The following is a 26,637-nucleotide window of genomic DNA, read 5'->3' on the forward strand; positions in this document are numbered from 1 at the left end:
GATCCAGTGTAGCTCGTTCACGTAGCGTTTTCGTTGTCCCACTGGCCTACTACAACGTAGATTGCCTGGCGATCGGAGTGTTATCGTCAGAGCACCTCGGACTAGATCCAGTGGAGCAAAAATTATGAACTATTATGCAAATTATACATATTTGGTTCAGATATCAAGGCACGTTTCAACATCAAATAGTTCTTTGTAATGATCAAATAGAGCCTTGGAAAAACTGTTCTGTTGTCCGAAAATGGCTATTAATTTGTGGAATTCGCAAAATTGTACTCACTTAAATGAGCTTTGTGTATAAATTGATATTAATATTCAAAATCTAGTCACTTGTATTTATTTGTGTAAAATATGATTGATGAGTAGAGTGCCTCAATCCACTTTTGTTTTTCCTGGTATGATTAGAATATAGATATTTGAAGCGTCCAAAATGCACTTATTCTCTAGTCAAGTGACTGTGAAATGATGACTTTAAGCAAGAATTGTACGTACATGTTGCAGCATCATGTAAAATCCATTCCGTAGCTGTTCCCCAGTTGCCTTAGCAACAGGTTATCTTCTGTCAGACCTACTGGATTTGTTATCTTATGAAAATCGTAGACGCCCACACATCTTAGTTGGTCAGCATCATGGGCATTACGATTTTGAAACTAATCTGATGCTTTTTGAAGATTTTTTGAGATTTGGCCGTATAGGGTGTGTTACATCACCGTGAGCGCATGTACGGGCAAGGCCAGTTCTTATACGATCTCGATTTTTATTTGTGTGCAGTTCGTCAAGCCAATATCTGGCTGTACATTTGTATAGCTTGCATGCTTACGCAACAGGTACAGTACACTGTACACATAGATCAGTAGTATTTCATCGTAACAGATTGACTAATTTTGGCTTTGTGATTTATTCATATTGTACCCCCCCCCCCAAAAAAAAGAACAATTGTGTGCTGCCACTCAGGTCATGCAGACTGCGTAATTTGAAGATTTGGAAGCAATACATATAGTGGTCACTATCCCAACCCTAATTTCCTACAAATAACAATGTTTGCACTGTATTTTTTTTTAGGGGGAACGTGAGTTTACTTCAAGGAGTGTTAAATATCAAAAATGAAAAAAAAATATCAATTTTGCCATAAAATTTGTACAGGGTATTATATCGCAAATTCCAAAGAATCAAAATTATTTGATATCAGTAGGACATTCCTCGTATTCAGAATGCAATTCGATGGTCTAATCTAATGTGCTCTCATGTCCCTCTCATACTGCAAACGTTGCTATCCGATCCTTCATGCTAAACTTATCTCAGAATTGATCATAATCTCCATATCCTAACCATAATCTTAACCCTAACTTTAAAATCTAATGTGTGTGGGCAGATACTTACATGTAGGGCACTTTATTGGGAAGAAACAATTCACAAGACAAATTTTTCATTTTTTATTTAAATAGTACAAATCGCACTTTAATTCTGAAATAGTGTGTTTGAGTTCAGAGGCAAACAAGTTTTAACATGCCAGTTTGATAATGTATACATGTGTACAAATTATAAAAGAGTTTGGGAAAAAAATGGAATTACATTGATGATATTCTGTATGCACGATTGATACATACAGATCTCTTTTGAAATTGAACTTATGAGAGAATGAATGTCTGACAATTAATTTAATTTATTTCCACTTAGATGTAACTCCTGAAATCTTGTAGGTACAGTACATTTGTTCTTGGTGAAGATCAGTGGCATCTTTTAAACATCTTGCCCCACCTGTGGGATGAGCACTGGCCTCCTCCATGACAATTTAGTTTTTTAGGATTTTTTTTGACAATTTTTGACAACTGATATCAAATTTGGTTCACCATTCCCCTTGAAAATTTGGTCCACCATCCCCCTGGATATGTCATGGCTGGCTACTCTACTGGTAAAGTTGGGCCAGTGCAGTATTGGTTAGTGAATGCAGAGCTTTTGGTATGATGGCCGAGTATGATGACCTCTTGTGCTGGATAGTTTATGTTGTATTATTTACACATTAGGACTATTAGTAATGACCTTTGCATATTCTTTGTATAAAACCTATGTTGTGTGGGCCACTGTGTAAGCAGTTCCTGAAATGGTGGTACGGTGATGTTGAGAAAAAAAACATTTTGTTGTAAACTTTGCGTGATCGTGGAGCTCATACTAAGTCGTACATGTCGTGCACATATTCATGGTAGTGGGCGATTTAAATAGCGGCCTTGACCAGTTGAAGTAGCAACACTTAAGGCTGGCTCATTATGTGGATCATAAGCCATGTTAACTAAATTGCTTTTGTTCAATAATTGTTGTATTTGGTTACAACAGTTTAATATAGGCCTACTCTCTGTGGGATTAACAGCTTGAACAATTTCAAAAGGTAATTTGGCAAACTGATGAATATTCATATCCAAAGGAAATAGAAAAAGTAAATAAAGACTCAATTGAGTGTGGAAATGTATGTTTAAACAATTCCTGGAAAACAAACACAATATATTATTTACTTATTTTAACCTAGTTTTGCCTTTTTTTCAGTGATCATAAAAATTGTGGACCAACTTCTGATTCTATAAAATATTAACATTTAGATTAATTTTAAACTTGCTGGTTGAACAGGGAATATCCCTGGATTGACTCAGTCAGGGATTGAACAGCCCTGTTCCCATATTATTAGTTTTCAACTTTGGCAGGGGCATAGCCAGTCCCCCTCCCCCGCCCCATCACCAGTCCAAAAAGGTTGGCTTTTCGAGTGTAGCGAAACAGGGGGAAAATATAACAAAATAGGTTTTTTATGCTTTTTAGACTGGACACGATCAGGAGCTGAATCAACAAAACCTTGCTTTGTTATATTGACCTTTAAACTTTCCAAGTCCATGGGCCCCCTTCCTCAGTTCATAAACAAATCAAGGTAAGGTAACCAAAGGTAACTGACCTTATATGTCTTTGTACTTTCAATTGGTCTCATGATAAAGAAAGAAATAAGAAAGACTAAAAACAAGTTTGATTGGTCAGTGTGGTCACACTGATGGTCAGCTGCCCCGTTTTTGTGGTCTTGTTGATGACGCTTGACCATTGCAATGACTCATGTAATAAGTAGAGGTATTATAATGAATTAGTCGGATAAAAATAAAAAGTAAAACGTGCCAATAAACAAGAGCTTGATTTATTTAGATGAAATGATTACAAGTTTTGTCTGAAGTGGGGGGTGGGGGGAGTACTCTGGACAAATGATCATATAAGTTGCATTTCGGCCATGACCCTTTTATACATGTAGTAGATGTAATTTAAGCATATATTTGATAACAAATTGAGATGTGTAGGGGGGTCTAAATTTAAACTTTTTGTAGTCAAACTATGCACGATGATGGGGGGGTCCTAGTCTTGACATGGTATTGTTTTCTTGACATCCTCATAAAATATGGTAAAGGGATGAAAGTGAGATATTAAATTGAAAAACACTATGTTTGGTTTCTAACAGAAAGCTCTTGCCCTGTCAGAGCTGACTGCCCGTCAATTTGGTTCTTTCTTAATCTGGCTGAAAGTGAGATCAAGAGCAAGACAAGTACTTCATTGATCCCAAGCAGGATTTACAGCCCAAGTTGCAATGAAGATCATATGGAGTGACAGATTTGATCCCGTATTAAGAAGAGCCTATGTCACTCTCTGTGCTGCAGTCATGCTTAAAACATTAAAAATGGGATAAGTATATAAGTGTAGCATGTTGAATAGATTGAAATAACTGAGTGTTTTATGTTTGAGTAGCGTGTGTCTATTGTATAGAAATAGTGGATGATCAATGGGGTATAGCCAGTTCATTTCCGTTTTGTGACTTGGTAGACAAGTGAAATTTGGTGTTGCGACAATAGAGTTAGCCATTCAGAACCGATAGGCATATTCATAGCTGGTCCAAACACGTGCATGTAAATGGGGAATCGCATTGGTCCGAGAGTTGTCTGTCACTGTGCTTTGCTTATTCTATCGTTTCTTGTATGTTTGTGTTGATGTGAAGGCGTAGCACAGACGTAGGAGCAAAGAGTTTGTAAAGATGTTACTTGTCTGATACTGCAAGCGTCTTATAGAGATAAAAAACCGATGAAGCCACAGATTGTTATTTCATACCTCTCGCATATATGGGATGAAATTGCCAGTTGCCATGGCAACTTGATATTTCATTTGCCTATGTCATATATATACTTATAAAACATATTTAATAGCTTTTTGTGCAAGTGTAGAATGATTGGGAATATGAGACATGATATCCATGTTTATTTGTTATTGAAATAATATATATAATAACGGGTAGATAGATGAAGTGGAATCCACATGAGATGGTGGATAGCTCTCCTTACTCTTTTCATGGCCAAAGGGTGAATCTTGAATTGTTGTCCCAATGTTGTACTTGCAATACATATTTGTTACACTGTTGCAAGAGTTATAATACAGAGTTAAGATGCTTTTTGGAAAATATGTAAAGATGCAACTCTTTGTAAGTATAATAATAATAGCCATGCTTATAAAGCGCAATACACAATTAAAGTCTCAAAGCGCTACATAAAAAACACTGTATAAAAATAACAACAGAATATTTTAACAAGAAAGGGGAAACGTTGATCAGCCAAACAATATTTTTGCAAAAGTTTGGACTATTATTTTCACAACCATATAAATCGGATCATAAGGAAAGTGCATTATTTTAGTACAAATCAAGTCTTTTAAAAGTATTGATTCTTGAGATAGCCTTGCCAAATTGGAACAATCGCCATGTCTTCTAGAAAGGTCTGTCAAAATAAACAACATTAGTTTCCAATGAGACCAAATTAGAACCGTGAATCATGGTAATTATGAATAATTTTGATATGGATAATATAGCTTTAATTGTTTCTTTGCCAGAGCTGGACCTTGTGTACAAAATGAATCCAATTAGTGGTTTTGACTTTGGCTGAATAATTAGCCAGAAATCATGGCATGTGGAAACACATTGGCGATATTATTTCAGCCTAAACTATGGTTTAATTTTAAATGATCTCATTATGCCCCCGGCCCCATAGTGTTTGAAAATTGGATTGATATTTAAGTAGGCCTATATAAGGCCAAATAAAAAAATAAACATGTTTCACGTCCCCTCCCGCTTCCTTTTTTGAGCTTTCTCCAATTTTATTTTTATTTTTTGAAATTCAGTTATAACGAAAATAATTTTCGCAATTTGTAGTGAGAAAGGCATTTTTGGGAATGGTATTTTCGTGATTGCGCAGTTCTACCCTTATACATGCAATACATTGTTGTATTCGTGAGGGGTTAATTTTGCGGTTGCAGCACTACTCATGAAAATAATTAAAACCCACATGAAAGTCACCACTTAAACAGATAAAAAAGGAAATATTTGCTCTTACATTTATTTTCACGCTCTCGTGTTCCAAGATGCTACGGTGAAAATAACAACGCACAAAAAGTAGTCGCGCAAAAAATCTAGTGGGATTTTTAAAGGCCTACTTGTCACCAATACATAATCAGCTTGTTATCATGACTAATTTTATTCTACGTTTTGTGGTTGAATATTTTCTGCAATTTAGAATTAAGATTTGCAAGTCAAACTCATCCCTGGCTGAGAAAGAAAACAAATCATGAAAATTTCAGTCTCTTTTAGTCTTTAAATTATGCTGTGTAAATTATGCATAAACATCTAAATATATTGTGAAAATTGTGCTTGTGGATTCATGAGCAAAGTCAAGCAGGCAGGCTTATCCATTTAATTGCTGATATACAAGTGAAACTTTGTTCTGAACATTTCAAAATAAGAATGTTGTATTTCATATCATCTCCATGAATATTTTGTTTGTCACAACTCAGGACATATCCCTAATACTGGGCTATTGATTTTTCAAGAAAATGTCTTGCAGATGATTCAGAATTGTGACTTTCCACATGATATGTTAAACCCTTAAAGCGCTTCAGACTCCGAGTATTATGCGTACAATATTGTATGTACAATATATACGTTATTTAATCTATTGCCATTCTATTTCCAGTAATGTTTAAGTTCTAACGAATGTTTGATGACGAAAAATCGATAATATGTTACATACAATATCTAGCAGAAATATATTATCGATTTTACGTCATCAAACATTCGTTAGAACTTAAACATTACTGAAATAGAATGGCAATAGATTAAATATCGTATATATTGTACATACAATATATGTACGATACAATAAAAAGTCTGTATACTGCTTTAGAAGCTTAATATAGTTCTAATGAGTTTCAACAGTTATGGATAAAAATGTAATGCATTATGAATGCCCGCAAAGACAAGTGTTAAAAATGGCGGCTGTTTTTGACGCCTCATCATCATTTTGCAAATTGAGTTTATTCTTGGTGAAATGGAGTGAACAAGTGTCATTCATTGGCCAGCCTTGTCTACGCTGGAAAGAAATAAAGGAACTTAGAAAAAGAAAAGAAAAAAAGACTTTTGACTTGGGAGAATTGAGAAAATGGAGGGAGCAAATCGACTGCTTAGTGCCAGAAGTGGGTTAGTGCAATAGCTGCCCTGTGAACCATATGGCAATTTACACACAGCATATTGTACTCATCTGTGTATGGCAGCTACACATGGCAGCTTTGCACTTGCCCGCTTCTGGCACTAAGCAGTCAAAATGTCGATGACCAGCATTGTCTACTGTTTGGACAATTTGTGCCTTGAAAATGTTGAATCATAAGATTCAAGAGGCCTCTAGTGTCTAAAACGTTAGGGACATTCAACAAGTAAACATCCCCAAAAGAAAAAAAAGGTGGAAGGGAGACAAGAGAAAAAGAAACGATTGTTTATTCATGTGTGTGTTTTTTGGCTGAGATGTTTAAAATCCTAGTGCAGTTTTTCAAGACTGTCTTTAGTTTATCATCTTCAATCAATATGTTCCACTTGATGAGTGAAAGTTGTTTACTTCACAAGCACATTCAAAAGATTTTAAACCTTTTCAGTTTGTGTTTTCACACCTCTTATCCAAATTATTTAGAAATCAGCTATGGCTCAATGCTGAATAAATTGTCTACAAAATGACATTAAGTTATTTTCGCTTTCGTTGAATTTAGTGAAATATTTTCACTATTAATCATCCAACTCGCAAAATTTCTTCTTATTGTCTAAATATTCAATGGTTTACAGTATCATAATTATATCGAAGTTATTGAAATTACCAAATATTTCTGTTTGAATTCTAAGGTATCTTGTTCTATAGCTTCTGACTGCAAAAATTGTGTGATTTAAAAATTTATCATTTTGTACAAAACACTTCACACTCCTATCTGTACACATAAACAAACCTTTTGTTAGTGAAAACAATAAAGGATTACATAAACTGTCTGTGAAAAGAGCTGTAAAAAACAGATAAACTTAATTTCAACTCCCCTGTGGGTTTGTTGTAGGAGGAATCAATTGAGTTTATCTTGTGTTTTTTGTCATTGCAAAAACATAAGCCAAGTCAATCTCATCATAGGGGCATAGTCCATTCACCTCCCATTGATCAGTTAACTTTTAAGTTAACCTCGAGTTGCGGTGGATGAGTTTGTATACATAACACAATCAAAGGTCATTCTGGGATTGTTTAAGTATATGGGGGTTAAAGAATTGTGGCCTGAAGGATGAGCATGTTTGAGGTCTCAGTGTATTGGGGATAGTAACAAGTGTGTCATCATCACTAAGAGGCAAGCCATAAGAGATGCTGGACAAATCTGAGAGGAGGTCTTTACATGTGCTCCATCACATTGCTCCATCAAGTACAAACATGCCTGTGACAAGGAGGAAAAGCTCCAAGTGTTCAAAATGCTCAATGAGGAGGAGACCGTCGCCATACAGTATTTGTCATTGCCAGAAACCTAGAACTACAAAATGGTATCAATGTATGTCTTCTAACTTGGGATGTTCAAATGTTTTCAATTTTGTTTCTTTGTTTGAATGTTTTGCATGCAGGCAATAGGCTGCAACATAGAGAAGTCCAAGTTTTGAGATATTCTCTCAAAATATCAAGAGCTATCGCAAGAACCACTGAACCAATACTGGGCTTGTTTGTACTCATTTGAATGCATTTTTCATGCTGATTCCCAACATTATGGTCATGATAATGTACAATTCTGAAATTGTTGAATTTTAAAGAAAACTGTTGTCTGCAGTCAAAAGGGTTTAAACTTCGGTGTTTTGTTTGAATATGATCTGTATTTTTGTAGTTGTGTGTGTGTGATTTTGGTATGTTTGAAACGTGAGACCAAGTATTTATACGGAATGGGTCAAACCATCTTGTTAAACAAACTTACTTTGAACATGCAATTTTTTATCTAAACATTAATTTGTATTTTAAATTTAATTACGCAAGAATTGTAATATACACTTGTTTGTTATATTATATTTGCGATGTCAAATGCACAGAATTTATATGCTCAGTAATAAGAGTCCCTGCTATAAATTCAATTATTTATCATGCAGCTTATACCTGATATTAAAATTATAATGCTATTTTTGGATATGCCGTGCCTATATTTACCCGAGAGCGTTTTGTAACAAGATTTACACTAAGAACTTGGCGACAAAAGTTACGCTAGATATTGCCACAGCCTCTCTCACTTGTGATGTTGTGGATTTAAAGCAAGCAGAATACAAGCAGAGCTTAGGCAGATTATCACGTTTACATGGAATGACACTGCGTGCAATTCTGTGTCACTGTTATAAAATGAAATTTTAATGAAACTTAAAAAGAAAGAAATACTGGGATTTGTAGTGCATCTTTGGCCAACGTAAAGGCTATTCCATTTAAAATGCACACTACCCCTGTGGAAAATTTTGGAAATGTATCCTCCACAGGGGTAGTATGAATTTCAAATGGAATGAACACATTACCCAGCACCATTTCGAATTTTGTACACCCTCTGAGAAAGATTCAACTTGAATCTTCCACTGAGGGAGGGTGAGTTTCAAATGGAGCTGCCTAGTGTGTTCATTTCATTTAAAATTCATACTCCCTCTGTGGAAGATATTTCCAAAATCATCTACAGGGGTAGTGTAGATTTTTAAATGGAATAGCCCAATATAGCTGTTGTACCCCTTGGCTGTTTTAATAATTGCTCCAAAATTGAAGTGATTGTTAAACATGATATGCAAAGTACTGATCAGTGAAAGGGTTTTATGATTTTTAATTTATTTTAGTATTTGTTAGCTTAAGGCCTAATAATAATTTATCGTTTATTTTTATTTTTGTTTTCATAGATTTGCACCCCGGCCCTCCCCCGCCGACTCCAGGCACAAACGCGCTAATGAACGCGTGCCTAAAGGAGAGCTTTAGCAGTTTCAAGAAAGAACAAGAGAGGTTAGGCATCCCCAGAGGTAAGCGGAGTCTCTTTTTCTTTTCTTTTTTTCTTGGCCTTTTCATGCATAAATTCACTTACATGACAACAAGAAATGTCTTTAAAAAAGACAACGCCATGGATGAAGTTCATATTTCATAAATTGACAAGTACTTTGAATGCAAAAACAACATTATAGGGTCAGTCAGTGGTTTGCTGAAGGAGTAACCCTAGAATTAATTTTGGGGGGCAAGCATACACGTGCATGTAATTAATGTGCTACTAAGTTATGGAATTGGTGGAAGTACTCTGTGTTCCAATTCAGCAATCAACATATAGGAAATTAAATGCAGAATTACCAACTATTCGGTTATCCGGAATATTCACTTATCCATCAGTGCTCGGTTCCGCCATGGCCGGATAAAAGAGAGGTCGGACTGTATATCCTTTAATGACATTATAAAGAAGTAAATGAAGTACCAAGTTGCTGGTGAATAATCTTGTTTCTTGTTTTTCTTTCATTTACCACAGATCCCCGACAATGGTCAGAATGCCAAGTGGTAGCCTGGCTGTTATGGGCAATCAAAGAGTTCAGTCTGGAAGGGGTGTCCGTCGGTAACTTTCGTTTGGGAGGACGTGAGCTGTGCTCGTTGTCGAAGCTGGAATTCCTCAGTAGAGCGCCACCGTTCATGGGAGATATCTTATGGGAACACATTGACATGCTCAGGAAAGGTGGGTTTATTTTATTTATTTGAAAATTAATGAAAATTATCAAGATTGGGCTAAATTAAGTACAGAAAAGGCTTAAAATTTAAATATCGGGGCAGCCAGGGCGGGGGAAAATACTTTGAACAGGGGAAGCTGTTCCCCTTTCCCTATGTTTGGATGCTGGCAAATATAACTGGACAAATAACATAATAAGAAAATAAGTAGTGTTTTTGATCACGGTTACAAAATTATACATTGGTATGTTTGAAAGTGTGGTGTCATTTAAAAATGGCGTATATTGCCTTTTATATCAGAGCTACATTCATACTAGTATATTTCAACTTTTTTTGGCCTCAACAAGAAGATTTAACTTTACTGGGAAAGTTTTACATTAGTCACATAGCATGTGGTGCGGACCAGCAGTGAATCATGGGACAGGTGCTCGCGAGCGAGCCAGTCCGCCTTGGTTACAGTAACTATTAAACGTCATTGCCGTGGGCACGGCTCCAAATTTTGTCTTGCACGATAGAAAGCAATTGTTTGCTGTATCGCAGGTTAGTTTAAAACAATTCTGTTGTTCTCTAGAGTTGGAAAGTTGTGAATTCACGCTGTAACACATTTTACAATACCCAAATGACATGTGCGGATGATTCAATGGAACAGCAGCAATCGCATGTGACTTGTCTGTGATTATTTTTGCTGTAGAAACTACTGTTTAGTAATTTTTAGGAATGCTTTTTATAAAATTGTCATTTATCATAGTTATCTCTTGATTCTATGAATTAAAGTTTTTTAGCTTAATAATTGGAAATCTTCAAAGCACAAAAGTAATGAAAACTGAAGTCCATTGTTCTATTTAAGTATGCACATTGGACCAAATAAATATTCAAGTGAAATTATGGACAAAAATAAATAAGTGCATTCAAGAAAAATGTGATTTAAAGACGACCCATGTGGCCTAATTTCAACAAACAAAAGTACAACAAGTAATGAAAGTGTATTGTTCTATTCAAGTATGTACAATTGACCAAGATAAATAAGCAAGTGCAATTATGGACAAAAATAAATGTAAAAGCTTTCAAGAAAAATATGATTTAAAGATGCCCCGTGTGGCCTATTTTCAACAAACAAAAGTAATGAAAACTTGAAGTCTATTGTTCTATTTAAATATGTACAATAGATCAAAATAAATAAGCAAGTGCAATTGTTATGGACAGAAATAAATATATAAATAATAAATAAATAAAATATGATTTAAAGATGCCCTGTGTGGCCATGATGTTTTAAAAATAACATCAAGTCAAGTAAGTGATGTTTTAATTACACAGTTGCCTGTTATTATCCTCCTGACAACTGAATGTCTTCTCACAGCATATCTGATTGGTTAATTAAGTGACATTTTCATCTTGAGAGACCAATTAGAATACAGCTTCTAAATATGTAAGCTCAATCCCCTTGAGCCCTACCACCATTCTTACCACATTGCTGATTGGCTCAATAAATCACAATAGTATTCTTGTAGCCAATCAGCAGGCAGTACTCATGGAGTTAAGAGCAGAAGTAACTAGAACAATTATGTGTTCATTATTTATCATGGTGATACATTAATTCAAGGATAGAGCTCTCTTAAACCGATAACAAGTTATTATAGTGCCCTCCACGTGCGTGGGTGGGCGATTTAATCGCCAGTCTAGTAGTAGTACCTAAAATTCCAGTTTTTTAAATAATTTTTAATATAAATAATAATCATTAGTTTTCTCCTACCTCATTCTCTGTATTTTGTTTACCAATAAATCGTTAGTTTGGATATTGCTATCCCACAGATTCTAATGATTACATGTATATCCCTTGATGCACTGGGAATGTTTTGTTCTTGGTTGGTTTGAGAGATGCTTTCATGACTTCTAAACTTCCCCCCAACAAGGTGTGCATATATTTTCCAACGGTAAATCAACTGCAAACAAACCCATTATTTTCCAGATGTACTTTATATTTATAACATGAATCTTACTTACGTATCATGTTTTTTTTTGTCCCAGAGTGCACATGCCCTACCACCACAACCACATCAGCACAGGCCCCGCTGCCAACCAGTGCAGCTTTGTCATCAGCGCCAGCGGTGTCATCAACAGCGACAGTGACAACAGCAGTTACATCAATAAAGTTGGAAAATGGTGGTGCTGGCTCACCGTACTCCCCTTGTATGCCTCCATTTGATGACTTCCTTAATCCAGGTGAGTGAGCTATTGGGTCAAATGTCATGTTGGTTGTTGGGTGACATTTTTTTGTGTGGATTTGAACCAGAGTCCTAGACATTGAGATACTTAAGTTCTAGTCTCGTTTGGGTATAGACTTACTGATTTTTCAGTGAGAATTGAATTTGAAGAAAATGGAAAAGACTTGAGACTTTGAGTCAAACTTCTTGATAAAATTTGAAAGTGTGACTTTGCTGGGTGTTTCTACATGTAGAGGCCTCGATCCAAATGCACCAAGAAAATGAAACAACAAAGAAGTTGATGATAACTGGTTTTGAAGTTTTGAACTTCATGTGGAACTGAATGTGAAGTTTGTGCTGAAGGGTCAGGTTGTTATTAAATTTATATGTGGTTCGTTTGTTTTTGTGCTGAAACACGGTTGAAATGCTTTCTAATTGACAGTCTCTTAGAAGTTTCTGTAATTTAATTTTTAGTGGAGTCTCATCAATAAACACATTAAACTAAATGTTAATCCAAATCAGAAACAAATTCAAGTTTATTTAAATTTAATTTTATTTGCAAGTCAATCTAAAACGAAAGAAAGCCCTACCTGCAATAGCTGCCTCATAGACATTTTGACAAATTATGTATTCTGTATTGTATGCATATTAACAATATGACACCTGGCAGCTATTGCAGATATGGCCTTTCCGTACGAACCCCCAGAATTATGGTGTCCGTTGCCGAGAGTGTGCGAGGAATGCAAATGATGTGCAGTGTAAATAGCTAAAGCTTTTGTTGGCGACATAAACAAACTGTTTTGTTGCATCTTATAAATTTTTGCGGGCATGTTTAACGCAGTTGATGGAAAGTGCAACACTTGGAGGAGGAATGAACACATGCCCATAATGCAACACTCGGAGGAGGAATGAACACATGCCCATAATGCAAAGATTTAAACAGGCACTTCATATTCCACGACCGGCCCCCCCCCCCCAAACTTACTCCAAACAAATTGAGATTTTAATAGGACTGCATCATGATTGTGTCCTTTACTCGCAAATTTAATATCCGAATCAACTAATATTTAACTTAATAAGTTTTTTTCATGGATATCTATTGAAACATTGCTCTTTAGTGGTGAAAACCACTGCAAGTAACCCAGGTGTTAATCATTTAGACATGTGTTCAAAATTTGCATTGCATTGTGGGATACGAAATATTTGACTGATGGTGAACACTTTCAAAAGCTTTCAGAAGCTTTAAAAATCTTCTTAGAAACAAGAAAGCAAAATAGGATTTCACTGCGTCTGCCCACGCAGTCATTTGCATATGCTAGCTTGCTTGTTTACCAGAGTCGATGAAGATGTCTATAAAGTAATAAAGAAATTTTTAATGGTTTTGAAAATACAATTTAGCATTATTTTATCATCTGCAAGAATCAATTTCTTGCTCTGGGGGAGAGGGGGCAAAGGGGTGCAGCTTTATGCACTTTTGTATATATATATATGTAACTTAGATTTGCTTTTAAAAAAAGAAGATAATTTATTTTTGTACAAAGTAGCAACAGGTTTGGGAAATAAATATTTTTATTTGGTCACGCTTCCGTGTGTGGTTTTATATTTGATTTCTTTAGGGGTAAAACATTTAGTGCAGTTCAGAGAATCAGAAGAGCTACTGGCCCTTTTGCATATATATATTCTTCGGTATTGTACAAAAAGTGCAGTTATTTCACGTTGAATCCAAAATGCGCTTAGAATCGTGACATTTAAAGCTATACGGATTTGTGTGCATCCAATCTTAGCACAGAAAGGGTTAACCTCATTACAGAGTACTATCATGGTTTATACATTATGTTGTGGTTGAATATGATTTGTTAATTTATAAGCTAATTGTCATGAAGAAGACGATGAGGTGATCTGATGTCTTCTAGAGTAGAACTGTTCATAAATATTCATAATCCTTACAGAGGTTGCATCTTTTGGAGACGGAATACAATTCCAATATTTGATCTGAAGTATGTCGGTTAAAATTTTCACCGCAAAATCGAGCTGTCTGAGATTCAGTTTAAATTTGATAAAAATAATTTATAACAAAATTGATCGAAATGTTGTCAACATCAAATATGTAACATGGCGGTGCTGTGTACATGTAATATGCTATGCTGATAATTGCGCACAATGTAACTCACACTAATTGTCGCAGTGTTGATGAATACAACATGATCGTGCTTTCATGAATCAATTCTGTGAGGTAATCACAATTTTTTTGTTACCGATATCATTTATAATGAAATTCAACAGTGGGTGTAACATGAGTGTCTGCAAAACAAGCAAATTTTATTTCAAATAAAGGCTTATCTTGACATCACATGAAGTGCTAAATTGATAAATTTGGACAAAAACACAAATCAGTAATAGGAATTGAACACTTTCACAATAGAAAATGAATACCAACATAACAAGTGTTAGATGAGTGGGTCTTGGTACATCATAATGATACTAGTGGATATATCATAATACCTACAAAAAGTGAAATTAAATGGCAGTGTTGCTTGATCAGAATCATGTTAAAAATAATTCACTAATTTTAAATCAACTTTTTTCATTTTTACCATTTTTGATAAATATATGTAAGTTTATTTGTTTCTTATTGATTGTTTTACTTCATTCCTAATGATTCTACAACTTTTGGATACAATGAAAATATTTACATGATGTCATTTTATCTATTGCTAAAAATTCATCTTCAAGGTGCAGAATTCAACAGGTTTTTCCCATTATTTTACCTTTTTTTTTCTCTGACAATTTCACGTTGTAAAAACACATTTTGAGTTTTTGTAAATACTTGATAGGATTGACCATAATGTCTAGCATTCCGCTGGTGTCTTTGGACGTTATCGCAGGGTATTACAGTTTTTGGAATAAAAAAATCCGATTTAAATCAAATAAATCAATTAAAACTTTTTTTAAATCAAGACAATTGCCAACCCTGATTAAGTGGCAGGAGATACATAAATAGAGTCCAATAACACAAACGTCATCACTTTCACTTCCCATATCTGACTTGGCTTGTACGTATTTAACCATTAAAATGACCGGTATGGATGGCCAGTTTCCTTCCGATATGGATAATTTTAGAAAGTTGTGTCCAGAAATTGTGTTCAGTCTGAGCGAAAAGTATTGGTACGTCACAAAAGAACTTCTCTTTGGAGTGAAAGTGCGTCAGTAACGAACTAGTTCTTGTTAATGTTGGTACAAAGTAGCTGGCGGAGGAAGTATTGTGGGCCAATGCTTTTCCTTCTGTCTGTAAAAGTAAAAGTTACCCAAACATGAGACTTGGCTGGGTTTGCTACCGTTTTTTGTTATTTTGTTGAAGGTAAATGTACCGATTAAATAGTGCAAAACCTCATCTCTAGAAGCCAAAGTTTTAAGGTGTTTCAGTGATAACACTAAATGTGGTAGTGATAATCAGTTGCGCAGAGGGCAAAGTTTAGGATATACTAGATTAGATTGATTGAATTACATGTAAAATGATACCTGGGGATGAGATTTTAATAATTTTGTACCAGCCAATCAAACAAGTGCTAATATCAAATTACCAGTGATATAGGGACATCAGGAAACTGTACAGGAAGTTGCCAAGCATAAGTTGCCAAGGGGGTTACATTTTGCACCCAAAACAAAAGAAGAAAAAATGAAAGTCATTATCTGGTCCCATTGTTTTGTCCTACCAAATGAGGTACTTCCTTGTTGTAATAGCTTGTAATTGGGTGGGAGGGCGTGGCTAGTGGTAGGACACTGGTATCTAGTCTTAGCACACTTGGACCTCTGGTAGTGGATTTCCACCTAGCTTCCTGTACGTCACAGTAGAACACCAGACTGGTGCAACTGATAAGAACTGTTTTGGTAGAAAGAATGGTGGTATACCGGGTGTGATAACAGCAAAGTGATCAGTCACAGATTGGTAGCTTCAGAGACAACATTGGTCACAATTTGGTTAATAGTTTTCCAAAGAAGTTTGTACATCATGACATAGTGAAACTGCTGCGAACACTTTCACCGCCGTTGTGTTGAAATATAGTGGGTTGTTTTTTGATACCAGTGGATTCGTATGGTCTTGTGTGCTTTTGTTGGTTACCAACTTGGATACGATAGAAACTACCAAGGACCGGCCATTTTGTGCTATTATAGTACTATTTATTAATAGTATTTATTTTGTAAATGGTGGTTAGGACCTAGTGTCCTATTATTAGAATACTAAATGTTTTGCCATGTGGGAACGCCATATCTCAACAAACCAGTGATGGATTTTGATTTTGGTGAGTTTGATTGATAAGAAGTTATTGTGTTTTCATGCAGGCAGGCGTCGTCTGCTCCCAGCCCACAGGTAGAAACACAGTATTTGCTTTGCTATTTCATAGCAGATACTATATTACTTTGGGAGCAGACTACTTGTGGCCCTTGAACATGTGTAAAACAAACCTGCCAAGAGCTTACATGGTAAGTTTTGCTTTAAACATGTTGAGGGGCCAATGACACATAAGAGGTTTTAACTGCCCAATGACAATTTTTACATCAAAGCAGACTTGTTCAGAAAACACATGATCCCAGGTTAAAAGGAAGTATGTGATGTGTTATTTATCTACAGATACTCTGTTTTTTACTTTGAAAGGAAGCAGTTTGCACATGTAATTGAAGCACAACAACAACTGCTAGTCATAGAAACCTTTGCCAATGTGTTAATTAATAGGTATTCCATTTAAAATCCACACTCCTCACTGTAGAAAATTCAAGATAGATCTTCCACAGAGGGAGTATGTTTTTCAAATTGAATTGGCTTGGGTCAGTTATTTTGAAACCCATACTCTCTCTCTCTGTATTATGGCTTTACCTATTTAAATATCTTGAGCAACTGTAGTGAGTAATTCAAATGTAAGTTACCCGATTGTCTATTCTATTTGAAACTCATCTTAGGGGCGTGTGGATTTCAATTGGAATAATGCAACGGGACACATGCTGAACTTATGAACGTCAGTAAGGTTCATTTCATGGGCCATTTCATGGCAAAGAGCGGTTTGATGTGTATGCTTGTGTAGATACATGTATTTCTTTAGTCGAAAGATGGGTCTTCAATAGCAGTACAATTGTAATTGTACAAAGTGCTGAGCAAATTGTCCTCAGAAGCAAGGAGTGTTTATGCATGGTTTTGTGCATAGACAGTTCTTCTATACTGTTCTTAGTTTACGAGTCCAAAGAAACATCGTCAACATCAGTGGAATTGTGCGCAGACAGTTCTTCTGCACTGTTTATGATTCTTCACCATTATTACAATCGTGAGCTTAACTTACTGAGCGAATCGTTTTAGTGAAAAGTTGTTGTCAATCAACAAATTTTGACCTGCAGGCGGCCATTAGTGCCGTCGTCGACATGCCTTATGTCGACATAATGTCGACGTCGGCACGTATCCCGACATGTCGACATCAAAAAAAAAATTCTAAAAAATTTTTTTTTTTTTTTTTTTTTTTAATTTTCAAAAATATTTTGGCCAGAAAAGTAAGTTATAGGCCCAAAATTACTTGTTATTCAAGGTTGGAAACCAGAGAAATACTGCTACTAAAAAATTTTAAAAAATGCCAATTTTTTTTTCCAAAGTTGGATAAATTTGTTTATTTTGATTACCTTTGCTTCTATTGAACAGTCAGGGACACATTGAATTAGTATGCATTGCTAGCTGTTCAATAGAAGCAAAAGTAATTAAAATATACAAATGTATCAACTTTGTAAAAAAATTGGCATTTTTTTTTTTTTTTTTTTGAGTAGCAGTATTTCTCTGGTTTCCAACCTTGAATAACAAGTCATTTTGGGCCTATAACTTGCTTTTCTGGCCAATTATTTTTTTTTTTTTTTGAAAAAAAAAAAAAAAAAAAAAAATTATTTTTTTTTTAGAATTTTTTTTATGTCGACACACTGTCGACGTCGGTATACGAATTTTATCGACATGTCGACATTAAAAAACGGTGCCGACGACGGCACTAGCGGCCATACAGCCAAGGTTGCTGCCGCCATTGTTCATATTCATGGATGATATTTTTAACTTGCAGCATGTCATACAATCTTTAGGACTCAGTTCCTTAACCCCAATATACTTCTACATCTATACTCTAAGAATGACCTTTGGATTTATTGGGTACAAAAACTCATGTCCCACAACTTAAGGTCAAATTTCGTTCAGCGAGGGTCATGAACTATGCCATCGGGTATGAGATTATTACAGCTCGCAGTCTGGCTATGTGGGTGTTGTTCTTAGTGCATCATAGGTTAACTGAATCAATGGCCATCGGTCTCTGAATTCATCTGAATAATTGTCATTTTACTTTGTGTTTTTTATATGCACAAAATATATATATGCAATCAACAGGGAAATTGAATCAAAGAAAGTTCAAATCAATCACACGCTAAGATTTAATTTTCTACTATGGTAATCAGTCACGATATTGTATGAATTTCAATGCAGTGTATAATTTTAGGACTTTTCTTTTGTTTTCTTCTTTTCAATTTGTAAAAGAGATGATTGCTTTCTGACACGAAGTACTTTGTAAGAGTCATTTGCAATAATGCCACACCCACCACGCCTTAATACGCTTTCCCATTACTTAACACTTACGGTTTGTTAAAAGAAACTTCAAATAAGCAGACACGTAATAATAATTTTCTATTTTTATTTTTACTCTCTTCCCATGCTACAGGATTCAGTGTTGAGCAGCCCCAAGCCGTGCCAGTGTCAACACCGCAGTCGACATTCAGCGACGGCGGCTTGTTTTCCGTGTCGGAATCGCTGCAGACGCTCAACGAATTCAACGCAGAGGAGATCCTCGTGAAGCAGGAAGATGCGGCCAGTAGCAGCTCAGATTATTACAGTCTGGAGTCGTCGCCGAGCTCCAACAACTACTTGGAGGCGGCCACGCCGGAATTCTACAATAACCCAATGATGTTTGATCCGTCCATGGTGGGGTATTTCCAGCAGAATAGCAATGGCTACAAAGGTGATTATTGCACAATCTGTTGACCAAAGACCATGTGTATTATCTGCTAACCCTCCAATTAAAACAAGAAAAAATCTTTGATAAATTCAATTTTTATTTTTCAAAATTTGACAACTTATAGGAACAATGCCAGATCCCCCACCCCCCATATTCACATAGCTTCCCTTACTCCCTTACTCCCTGTGCGGTTTATCATATCCATCTTAAACTAAGGTTGTTCATAAAAAGCAAATCTAGTAGTAATGCCACTCAATGCAAATATGGCCCCTTCATTAAAATTTCAGTCCTTGATCAGATCCACGCAACTTGCATATTATAATAAGCTTCATAAATGTTAGACAGAGCAGTATGATATTCATTTTGAAACTGAAACAATGAAAAGTTCACGGTGTCATATATGAACTTATGAAGAGAACAAGGCAAAAACAAATGTCTGATTAGCATGGTGAAAGTTTCAGTGGTATCTATGTCGAGATTGTGGATATATTTTGAAACTGAAAATGATGAAAAAGGTTCATAGTGGTGCACATGTAGCATCAAAACAAAATTGACTTGCATTTTGGGAATACAATGTTGAGTAAACATTCATTGTTGAACATTCATTTAATATTTATACTCCTTTGTTTTGACCCAAAGCTGTTAAGTTTTTAATTAGCAAATAATCTACTTCCACTCCATAAAAATCTGTGCCTGGTAAATTTGTTATGACAAAAACATATAGATTAATGAAATTGTGATAAAGTAATAAAACACTAAGAGACAATTAAAACCGATTTTATTTATAAATCGTGTGGGTTTAACTAAACGGGTTATTAAGGGTATTAACAAGCCTTGATGCTATTTTAACTTCATATGATAGGTTAACCCTATCCATGCCATTGCCAATATGGTTAAATAAGTTCAAAAGTTTGACAAAAACTTTCAAAAACTTTTTTTTTTATTACTAAAGTGGTTCGTAATTTTAGGCGTTTTGAAATTTGATATTTTGATAACATCATAGATAGACTAATAGCTACCTTCACATGCTTAAAAAAACATGTAACCACATTCACAGGGTTTTGTGTGACCCATACATTGTAAAATGCTTCAGCATCAAGCCATGTAGTAGCAAGTAGCAAGACCCATAAGGAAGTGACGTCATGGCCACTTTCCGGGACCGAGTTTCCGTTTTGGCTCACTTTCTTTCCTGTGTATGTGTATTTGTGCACTAAGCGCTATCCTTCCCTTCACCGGCAGACCCTAGTATTTCATTCAGAAAAAAAACAAGCGCATAATTTATACAAGCGGTCTTTAGAGGTAGTTATGACTTAACTGTAAATTATTTCCTTCCAGAAGTTTTATGAATGACATCAATTTGTTGTTAGTTTTATTACTTGGGTGTTGTTGGTACATGCTCTTGAAACCGTCAAATGCAAAAATTGTGGGTTTTTCTGAAGTGGGAGATTTGTTATAGACTCAGTTTCTTAATAAATTGGGGGTTTTTTTGCGTTAATTTAGAAGGCTATTGTATGTGAAATGTTTGCTGCAGGCCCGTACGCAGGGGGGGTGCGGAGGGTGCGACCGCACCTCCCCAAATCTGCAAAAGTATAACTAAAGTCCCCAAATTTAATAATTTATGAAAGCGTAGCGAGCAAAAAATCAGGTTTTTTACGTTTTTTTGGTCATAAAAGGTCCAAATTTGGGGGGAAAAGTCCACTTTTCACAAATTCACCCCCCCCCCCTTTGGAAAAAGTCCACTTTTTCAAAATCAGCACCCCCCAAAAAAAAATCCTGCGTACGGGCCTGGTTTGCTGCGATGTAAGTGGATGCTCATCATGGATTTTTGCTCTTGATTTTATATTAAATCTGGCACTATTACATTTCTTACAGAGCTCCCGATTGGTTAATTACATATGATCCTCTTGAGTAACCAATCAAAATAGTTCATTGAAAATAGTTCTTAGATAATTGCCCCTGGGTTAAAATTATTGTGTGTGAATTGTTTGCAATGCTGTACAATAGCTGAGAGGTTATGAAATTTCAATGCATTATTCAATTGCAAACTTTATCAAAACAATTGGGGGGGGGGGGGTCTATATGCATTTTTAACTACCACTACATACTATGTTATGTGTTCTGTTGTCCATAGACATTGTTGTAATTATACATCTCGATTTTGTTAAATATTTATTTATTTGAACACTTTATTTTGCTAGCTATTGTTTTGCTAACCATTTGTTTGTTTCCACTTTGTTTTCTCCACTCAGGTCAGTATGGCTCTTTCGACAGCTTTGACAGCAACAACTCAGGCTATCAACAAGTCCCAATGTGCAAGTCTCTCTCGGACAGTTGCTCAAGCACAGATCTGGCTGGTCTGAGACCCCCTTCATCAAGATCAACGTCCCCTCTTGACGTCCCAGAAGTTGTCTCAAACCCCGTCATCCCTGCTGCTGTCCTAGCTGGCTACTCAGGTAAATATAACAACTGGTTGTAAATTTTGTAATGCAGAATGGTCTTTAAGCTTTATGAAAGCCAATCAGGAAAACAATAGCTGTTGAGTTTTAAACCACAAACCCACAGTGTATTGTGCTGAACTTGTTTCACCGTTGGGCGTGAATAAATCATGAATGCTCCTCAATCAAACGATATTCATGGGTGTATAGAAGTTATTGCATGGATTCCTATGGTCAATGATATTCCAGATTAAAAACAATTTGAAATGTTTTAGTTGGATGCACTCCAAACGTTTATAAGCTTACTAGCCGTTGGCCAAAATGCACGGTTGAGTGGATGACCTGAAGGCTTGGCGTCAGGACAATGAGGAGAGGGTCACCATCGGTCAAATCACCTTGAACGCAGAATGAAAGAGGCAATAATGAAACTGTACCAGTTTATATTATTTCTTGTAACTCCATGTCTGCAAAAACCCAAAATATTAACAGGCTGCTACAGTATAAATATATCTTCCATGTTTTGCATAAGTTTTCTAATGTGTATTTTTTTCGTCTATATTTATTTTCTCCTCATATAGGAAGTGGGCCCATTCAGTTGTGGCAATTCCTTCTTGAACTTCTCACAGACAAAACCTGCCAACACATCATCAGCTGGACTGGCGATGGCTGGGAATTTAAACTATCAGATCCTGATGAGGTCGCACGTCGCTGGGGCAAGCGCAAGAACAAGCCCAAGATGAACTACGAGAAACTTAGCCGCGGACTCAGGTACTACTACGACAAGAACATTATTCACAAAACAGCGGGTAAACGATATGTGTACCGCTTTGTGTGCGACCTCCAGAGTTTGTTAGGCTACTCGCCGGAAGAGTTACACGAAATGGTTGGAGTCAATCCCGCGCGGGATGACGACTGAGCTACTGAGTGCAAATGGCGTTGATCGTCAGCGCCAGTTTTAAAAAAAAAACACTTTTCTGAGTCAGTGCTATTTGATGTTTTGAACTCTAGCCAGTTTTGGGGCTTGGATTTAGGCCAGAATAGTGTGTTGTGTGGAGACAGCTGGACTGTCCATTTTTGTATGACCAGAGCATTTGTTGTACTGTCAACTTGTCGCCATGGTAACTTGTCACCATGGTAACTTGTCACCATAGAGACACCATGTTGCTTTTTTTGTGATATAGTATTGTGAACCTGTTGTCAGTCAATACTGTGCGATGTAATGTGTGGCAGTACATAATAGTACCTGGAGATAATCCCCAACCCTCCCCCCTATTTGCTGAAGTGCAATGTACTGTTTTTTAAGTATATGTTACACAACCCACATGCTTTCATATGTTGGATATACTGCATAATTGGATTGATACATTCCTTTACAAGGGGGGTTTACTTGTAAAAACATTCCAGCAAAAGGATGATGGGTAACAAAATAATGCTTCCAACGTTCAAGCGAGACTAATCCTGTGTAACAGGGGGTGCACATCCATGAGTGCACATGACTACTCCTTTTTGAAATATTTAAATTGGTGCTTTTTAAGAAAAAGGAAGTTTTTTTTAGATGTGTTGGCTTACAGTAGGCCAAAAAGATAACTAATATGTGTGACTTTGACAAACTTTTTTTTTTGTATTTATTGTACATTTTGAAGAAAGATGACTATAAAGTGCTCTATGTGGATCACAACATAACTTTTTTGTATAGTATTTTTCATACTGACGTTAAACTGTTAGTAGCATAAGAGTGAGTCGGCGCCAGGGTTGCCAAATATTTTTTGAACCAAATTGCGGGTCAAATCATCGAAAAAGTCACCCATTTTTTCTCTCAACTATTTGTTTTCTATGGGACATGATGCTACCGAAAGTCGTGGGTGCCAATGTAGAAATAGTCCCAATTTTTTTCTCAAAACTATTGGATTCTATAGGCAAAAAATTGTCAAGTCGTGCGGAAAATGTTCAAAAGTCGCCCAATTGGGCTACCAAATCACGGGTTTGGCAACCCTGGTCAGATTTCATCACTGGCTACATGCAGCTTACTGAAGAAGTGCAGTATGAGATGTTTCTGTCTAGAAACACTGCTTGGGCTGTATTTAAGTATATGTTTGTAACAAAAGTTCTAACTAAATGTTAATTTAAACTATCTTTTTTTTTTTGCATTGAAAATGAGAAATATATTTTAAACGGAACCTCGGCAGTATTCAAAGATGATGTTGATAATTTGTATTTTGTTCTGCATTTTTTGTAAATATTCTAAGTTTGTTTGGTATTTTTTTCCGTGGAAATTTAACAACGTTATTTTTTTCTGTTGTTCTTGTAATTATTAAATAAAAGTGGATACTTTCATGCTACCTTTTTTTTTTTTTTTTTTGTTGTGTTCCAATCAGCTCTCGCGAATATAAAAATATGTGAAAAGAAGCTTAGAACCATGAATTTAAAAACCAGTGAAACGGTTCAAAATTAGCAAAGCGTCAAAAATTTACCCTACATGAAAATTTCCACTTTTGTATTAAAAAAGTTTAGTGTTTAGTCAGTTATGAATTAGGCAGTGGTCAAAACTGCTTGACTCTGTAACGTCCAAGGAATTTTTTTTTGTATGTCTTCAGCTTTTTATACTGTTTTAATGTGTTGCCAAAAATTGGAGATCAAGCAGTTTTTCCCCCCACATACTAGTACAGCAAGAGAAGTTTGACTCCCAATGAATAGCACTATACAAATCTCTTCTTTCCTAGAGTCGACTAAGGAAGAAAATTGAAATTGATAGCTCAGTTGGTTAGAGCACTGGCTTGAAATCCAGTGGTCCCAGGTTCAAATCCTGGTCATGGTTGAAAAGTTTTGTTCCTTTGCCGATTCCAGGAAAGGAGTTGAAACCTCTCTTTGCACTGTACTGGATGTTTTAGGCGTTTAATGTCTTTCATCATATTTTAACCATCTGACGCTCAGGATCCAGTGAAACATCACAATATCTATGTTATGATTATTATTATTTTCTTCTAGAAACACTGTACAGAGAGTTTATAAATAGAAACACTTATTACATTTATCGCTGCCTAATCTTAACCATACTACTTTTTTTTATTTAGTTGTATAGCTTTATTAATGTGCACAATTGTACAAAAGGGGTAATATTTTTAAGGAGAAAAGGGGAAGTAAAAAGAAAAGAGAGAATATGTTGCAAGGTACTATGTGGAGCATGAGTAACGGAGATAGAGAAAGCTTTTGATATGATTGATCACATTGCATTTGTGTTGTAGAGTTGCCTGTTTAGTATGATTTTACACCATTAAAAAAAAGTGAAAATGTTGCAAATTTGTATGCGATACATTTTAAAAATAGATATTCAATTATGTTAGAACATCCAGATCTGCAACTTTTTTCCGTAAGTTTTCCATTTTTCAACACTAAAAAGAAATTACTGATCCTAACTTGAACTTCTTCCTAAGTTGTGTACAAAAAAGTATTTCTTTAGAGATTAAAAAAATCACTCATTATATTTTGCGATTTAAACATGATTTTTCAGGTTTTCCAATTTGTGGCTTTATGTTTGTCTTGCCTTGTTCAAATATAAGTATATTGATCATGAAAAGTCTAGAATCGTCGTGTCATTGTGATATCTTTATTGCTTTAAAATATCTTTATTGCTTAAAAAATTATCTGATATTATTAAATGTCCAACTCATTGATATTTGTGTGTGGTTTGACCTACTTAATGTTAAGATTTTTAAATGTGCCCAAAGTCTATTATAGTTTGTTCAGTTCCAAATACATCAATAGATTCATCTCGCTATCATTTCACTAAGTCAATTTAAAACAAAATAATGTTATAATGTGTGTTAAACAATTGTGCTTATCACAATTGTGTGAAACAAATTTGGCCTGTGATGCTTCAACAAACCTGCCGATTTAGTCCAAAACTTACTGTAGCATTGTATTAAGTGTACTGTATTGATTGATAAGTGTTATTTTTCAACAAATCTTAAAAGAAAGATATTATCATCAGCTGGCTAAAGGGTCTGATGTTTATGTATACTTATAATGTGGAGTGGACTTGTACTTTGTAAACACTGTATCATAATGTAACAAGATAACTTGAAATCCTATTTTCCAGATCTGAAACTTTTTTGCTAGTATAAATGCTTGAATGCAAAATCCATCATGAAATCACATTTCTTCTACTTCTATAGTACCACTACACTGGTTGTGTGGGCTTTGATACAGACTTTATATAAAGATTTTACATAATGATTTTGTTGATCAAAAATCAAAACTTTTTTCCATTACAAGAAGTAGCATAACTGGCGCTGGCGCTAGTTTAAATACTAGTTATGATTTTGTTAACTTTGTAAAAATTTAAAAGGCTACGAGCAGCACTATGCTAAATAATCATGTTCAAGGTTATATATAATTTACCAATTCAGTAAATTATATTCATACATGATGGGAATAATAGCAAGTATATATAGGTCGCTATGGTAACTACTCAACAGATCAATCATGTTTGTTTGCTCGTGCTTCTTTTCTCCACTTCTGTATCAGTACGAGCACTATGTGCCTTCTATTTTGTAATTATTAAAAGCGTGCACAGTAGACAGAAAATAAATCATTGTAAATTGTGAAACACAGTATTTGAATTGTCCATTCTTTTGTACTCCTGATCATAGATATTGTAGCAGGAAATTCACATCAAAACCTATGTCCTGCGTGGACCAGCTATAGGGTGTCCCTGGAAGAATTGTATCATCGGGTACTTTAACGCATAAACCAACCGTAACAAAATAATTGATGATGTTGAGGAACATCAGCTATCACATACTTTTTTTAATTTTGACAATCGACCGCTCCATTTTTGAAATAAAATAATTTCAAGAACGGTATGGTCAATTGTCAAAATTCAAAAAAGTATGTGACAGCTGATTTATTCCTCAACCACACTAAA

The 26,637-nt window shown here is 35.5% G+C and overlaps 1 protein-coding gene across 4 annotated transcripts in view; it reads left to right on the forward strand.

Moving 5' to 3' along the window:
• LOC140170055 (protein C-ets-1-like) overlaps positions 1–26,319 on the forward strand; it is a 47,642-nt gene extending 21,323 nt beyond the window's left edge. For 3 of the 4 annotated variants that reach the window (XM_072193372.1, XM_072193373.1, XM_072193375.1), the window contains 6 exons: positions 9,257–9,373; positions 9,865–10,065; positions 12,081–12,275; positions 18,985–19,281; positions 21,528–21,731; positions 22,292–26,319. In XM_072193372.1, the coding sequence (XP_072049473.1) occupies positions 9,257–9,373; positions 9,865–10,065; positions 12,081–12,275; positions 18,985–19,281; positions 21,528–21,731; positions 22,292–22,629 (1,352 nt within the window). In that variant the 3' untranslated portion in view covers positions 22,630–26,319. Of the gene's footprint in view, positions 1–7,703; positions 7,900–9,256; positions 9,374–9,864; positions 10,066–12,080; positions 12,276–18,984; positions 19,282–21,527; positions 21,732–22,291 lie in introns of those variants that run through there. The other variant, XM_072193374.1, reaches the window with a different exon arrangement.
• The last annotated feature ends 318 nt before the right edge of the window (positions 26,320–26,637 follow it).

Source organism: Amphiura filiformis, chromosome 14 (genome assembly GCF_039555335.1).
Source record: "Amphiura filiformis chromosome 14, Afil_fr2py, whole genome shotgun sequence".
NCBI classification, from domain to species: Eukaryota; Metazoa; Echinodermata; class Ophiuroidea; order Amphilepidida; family Amphiuridae; genus Amphiura; species Amphiura filiformis.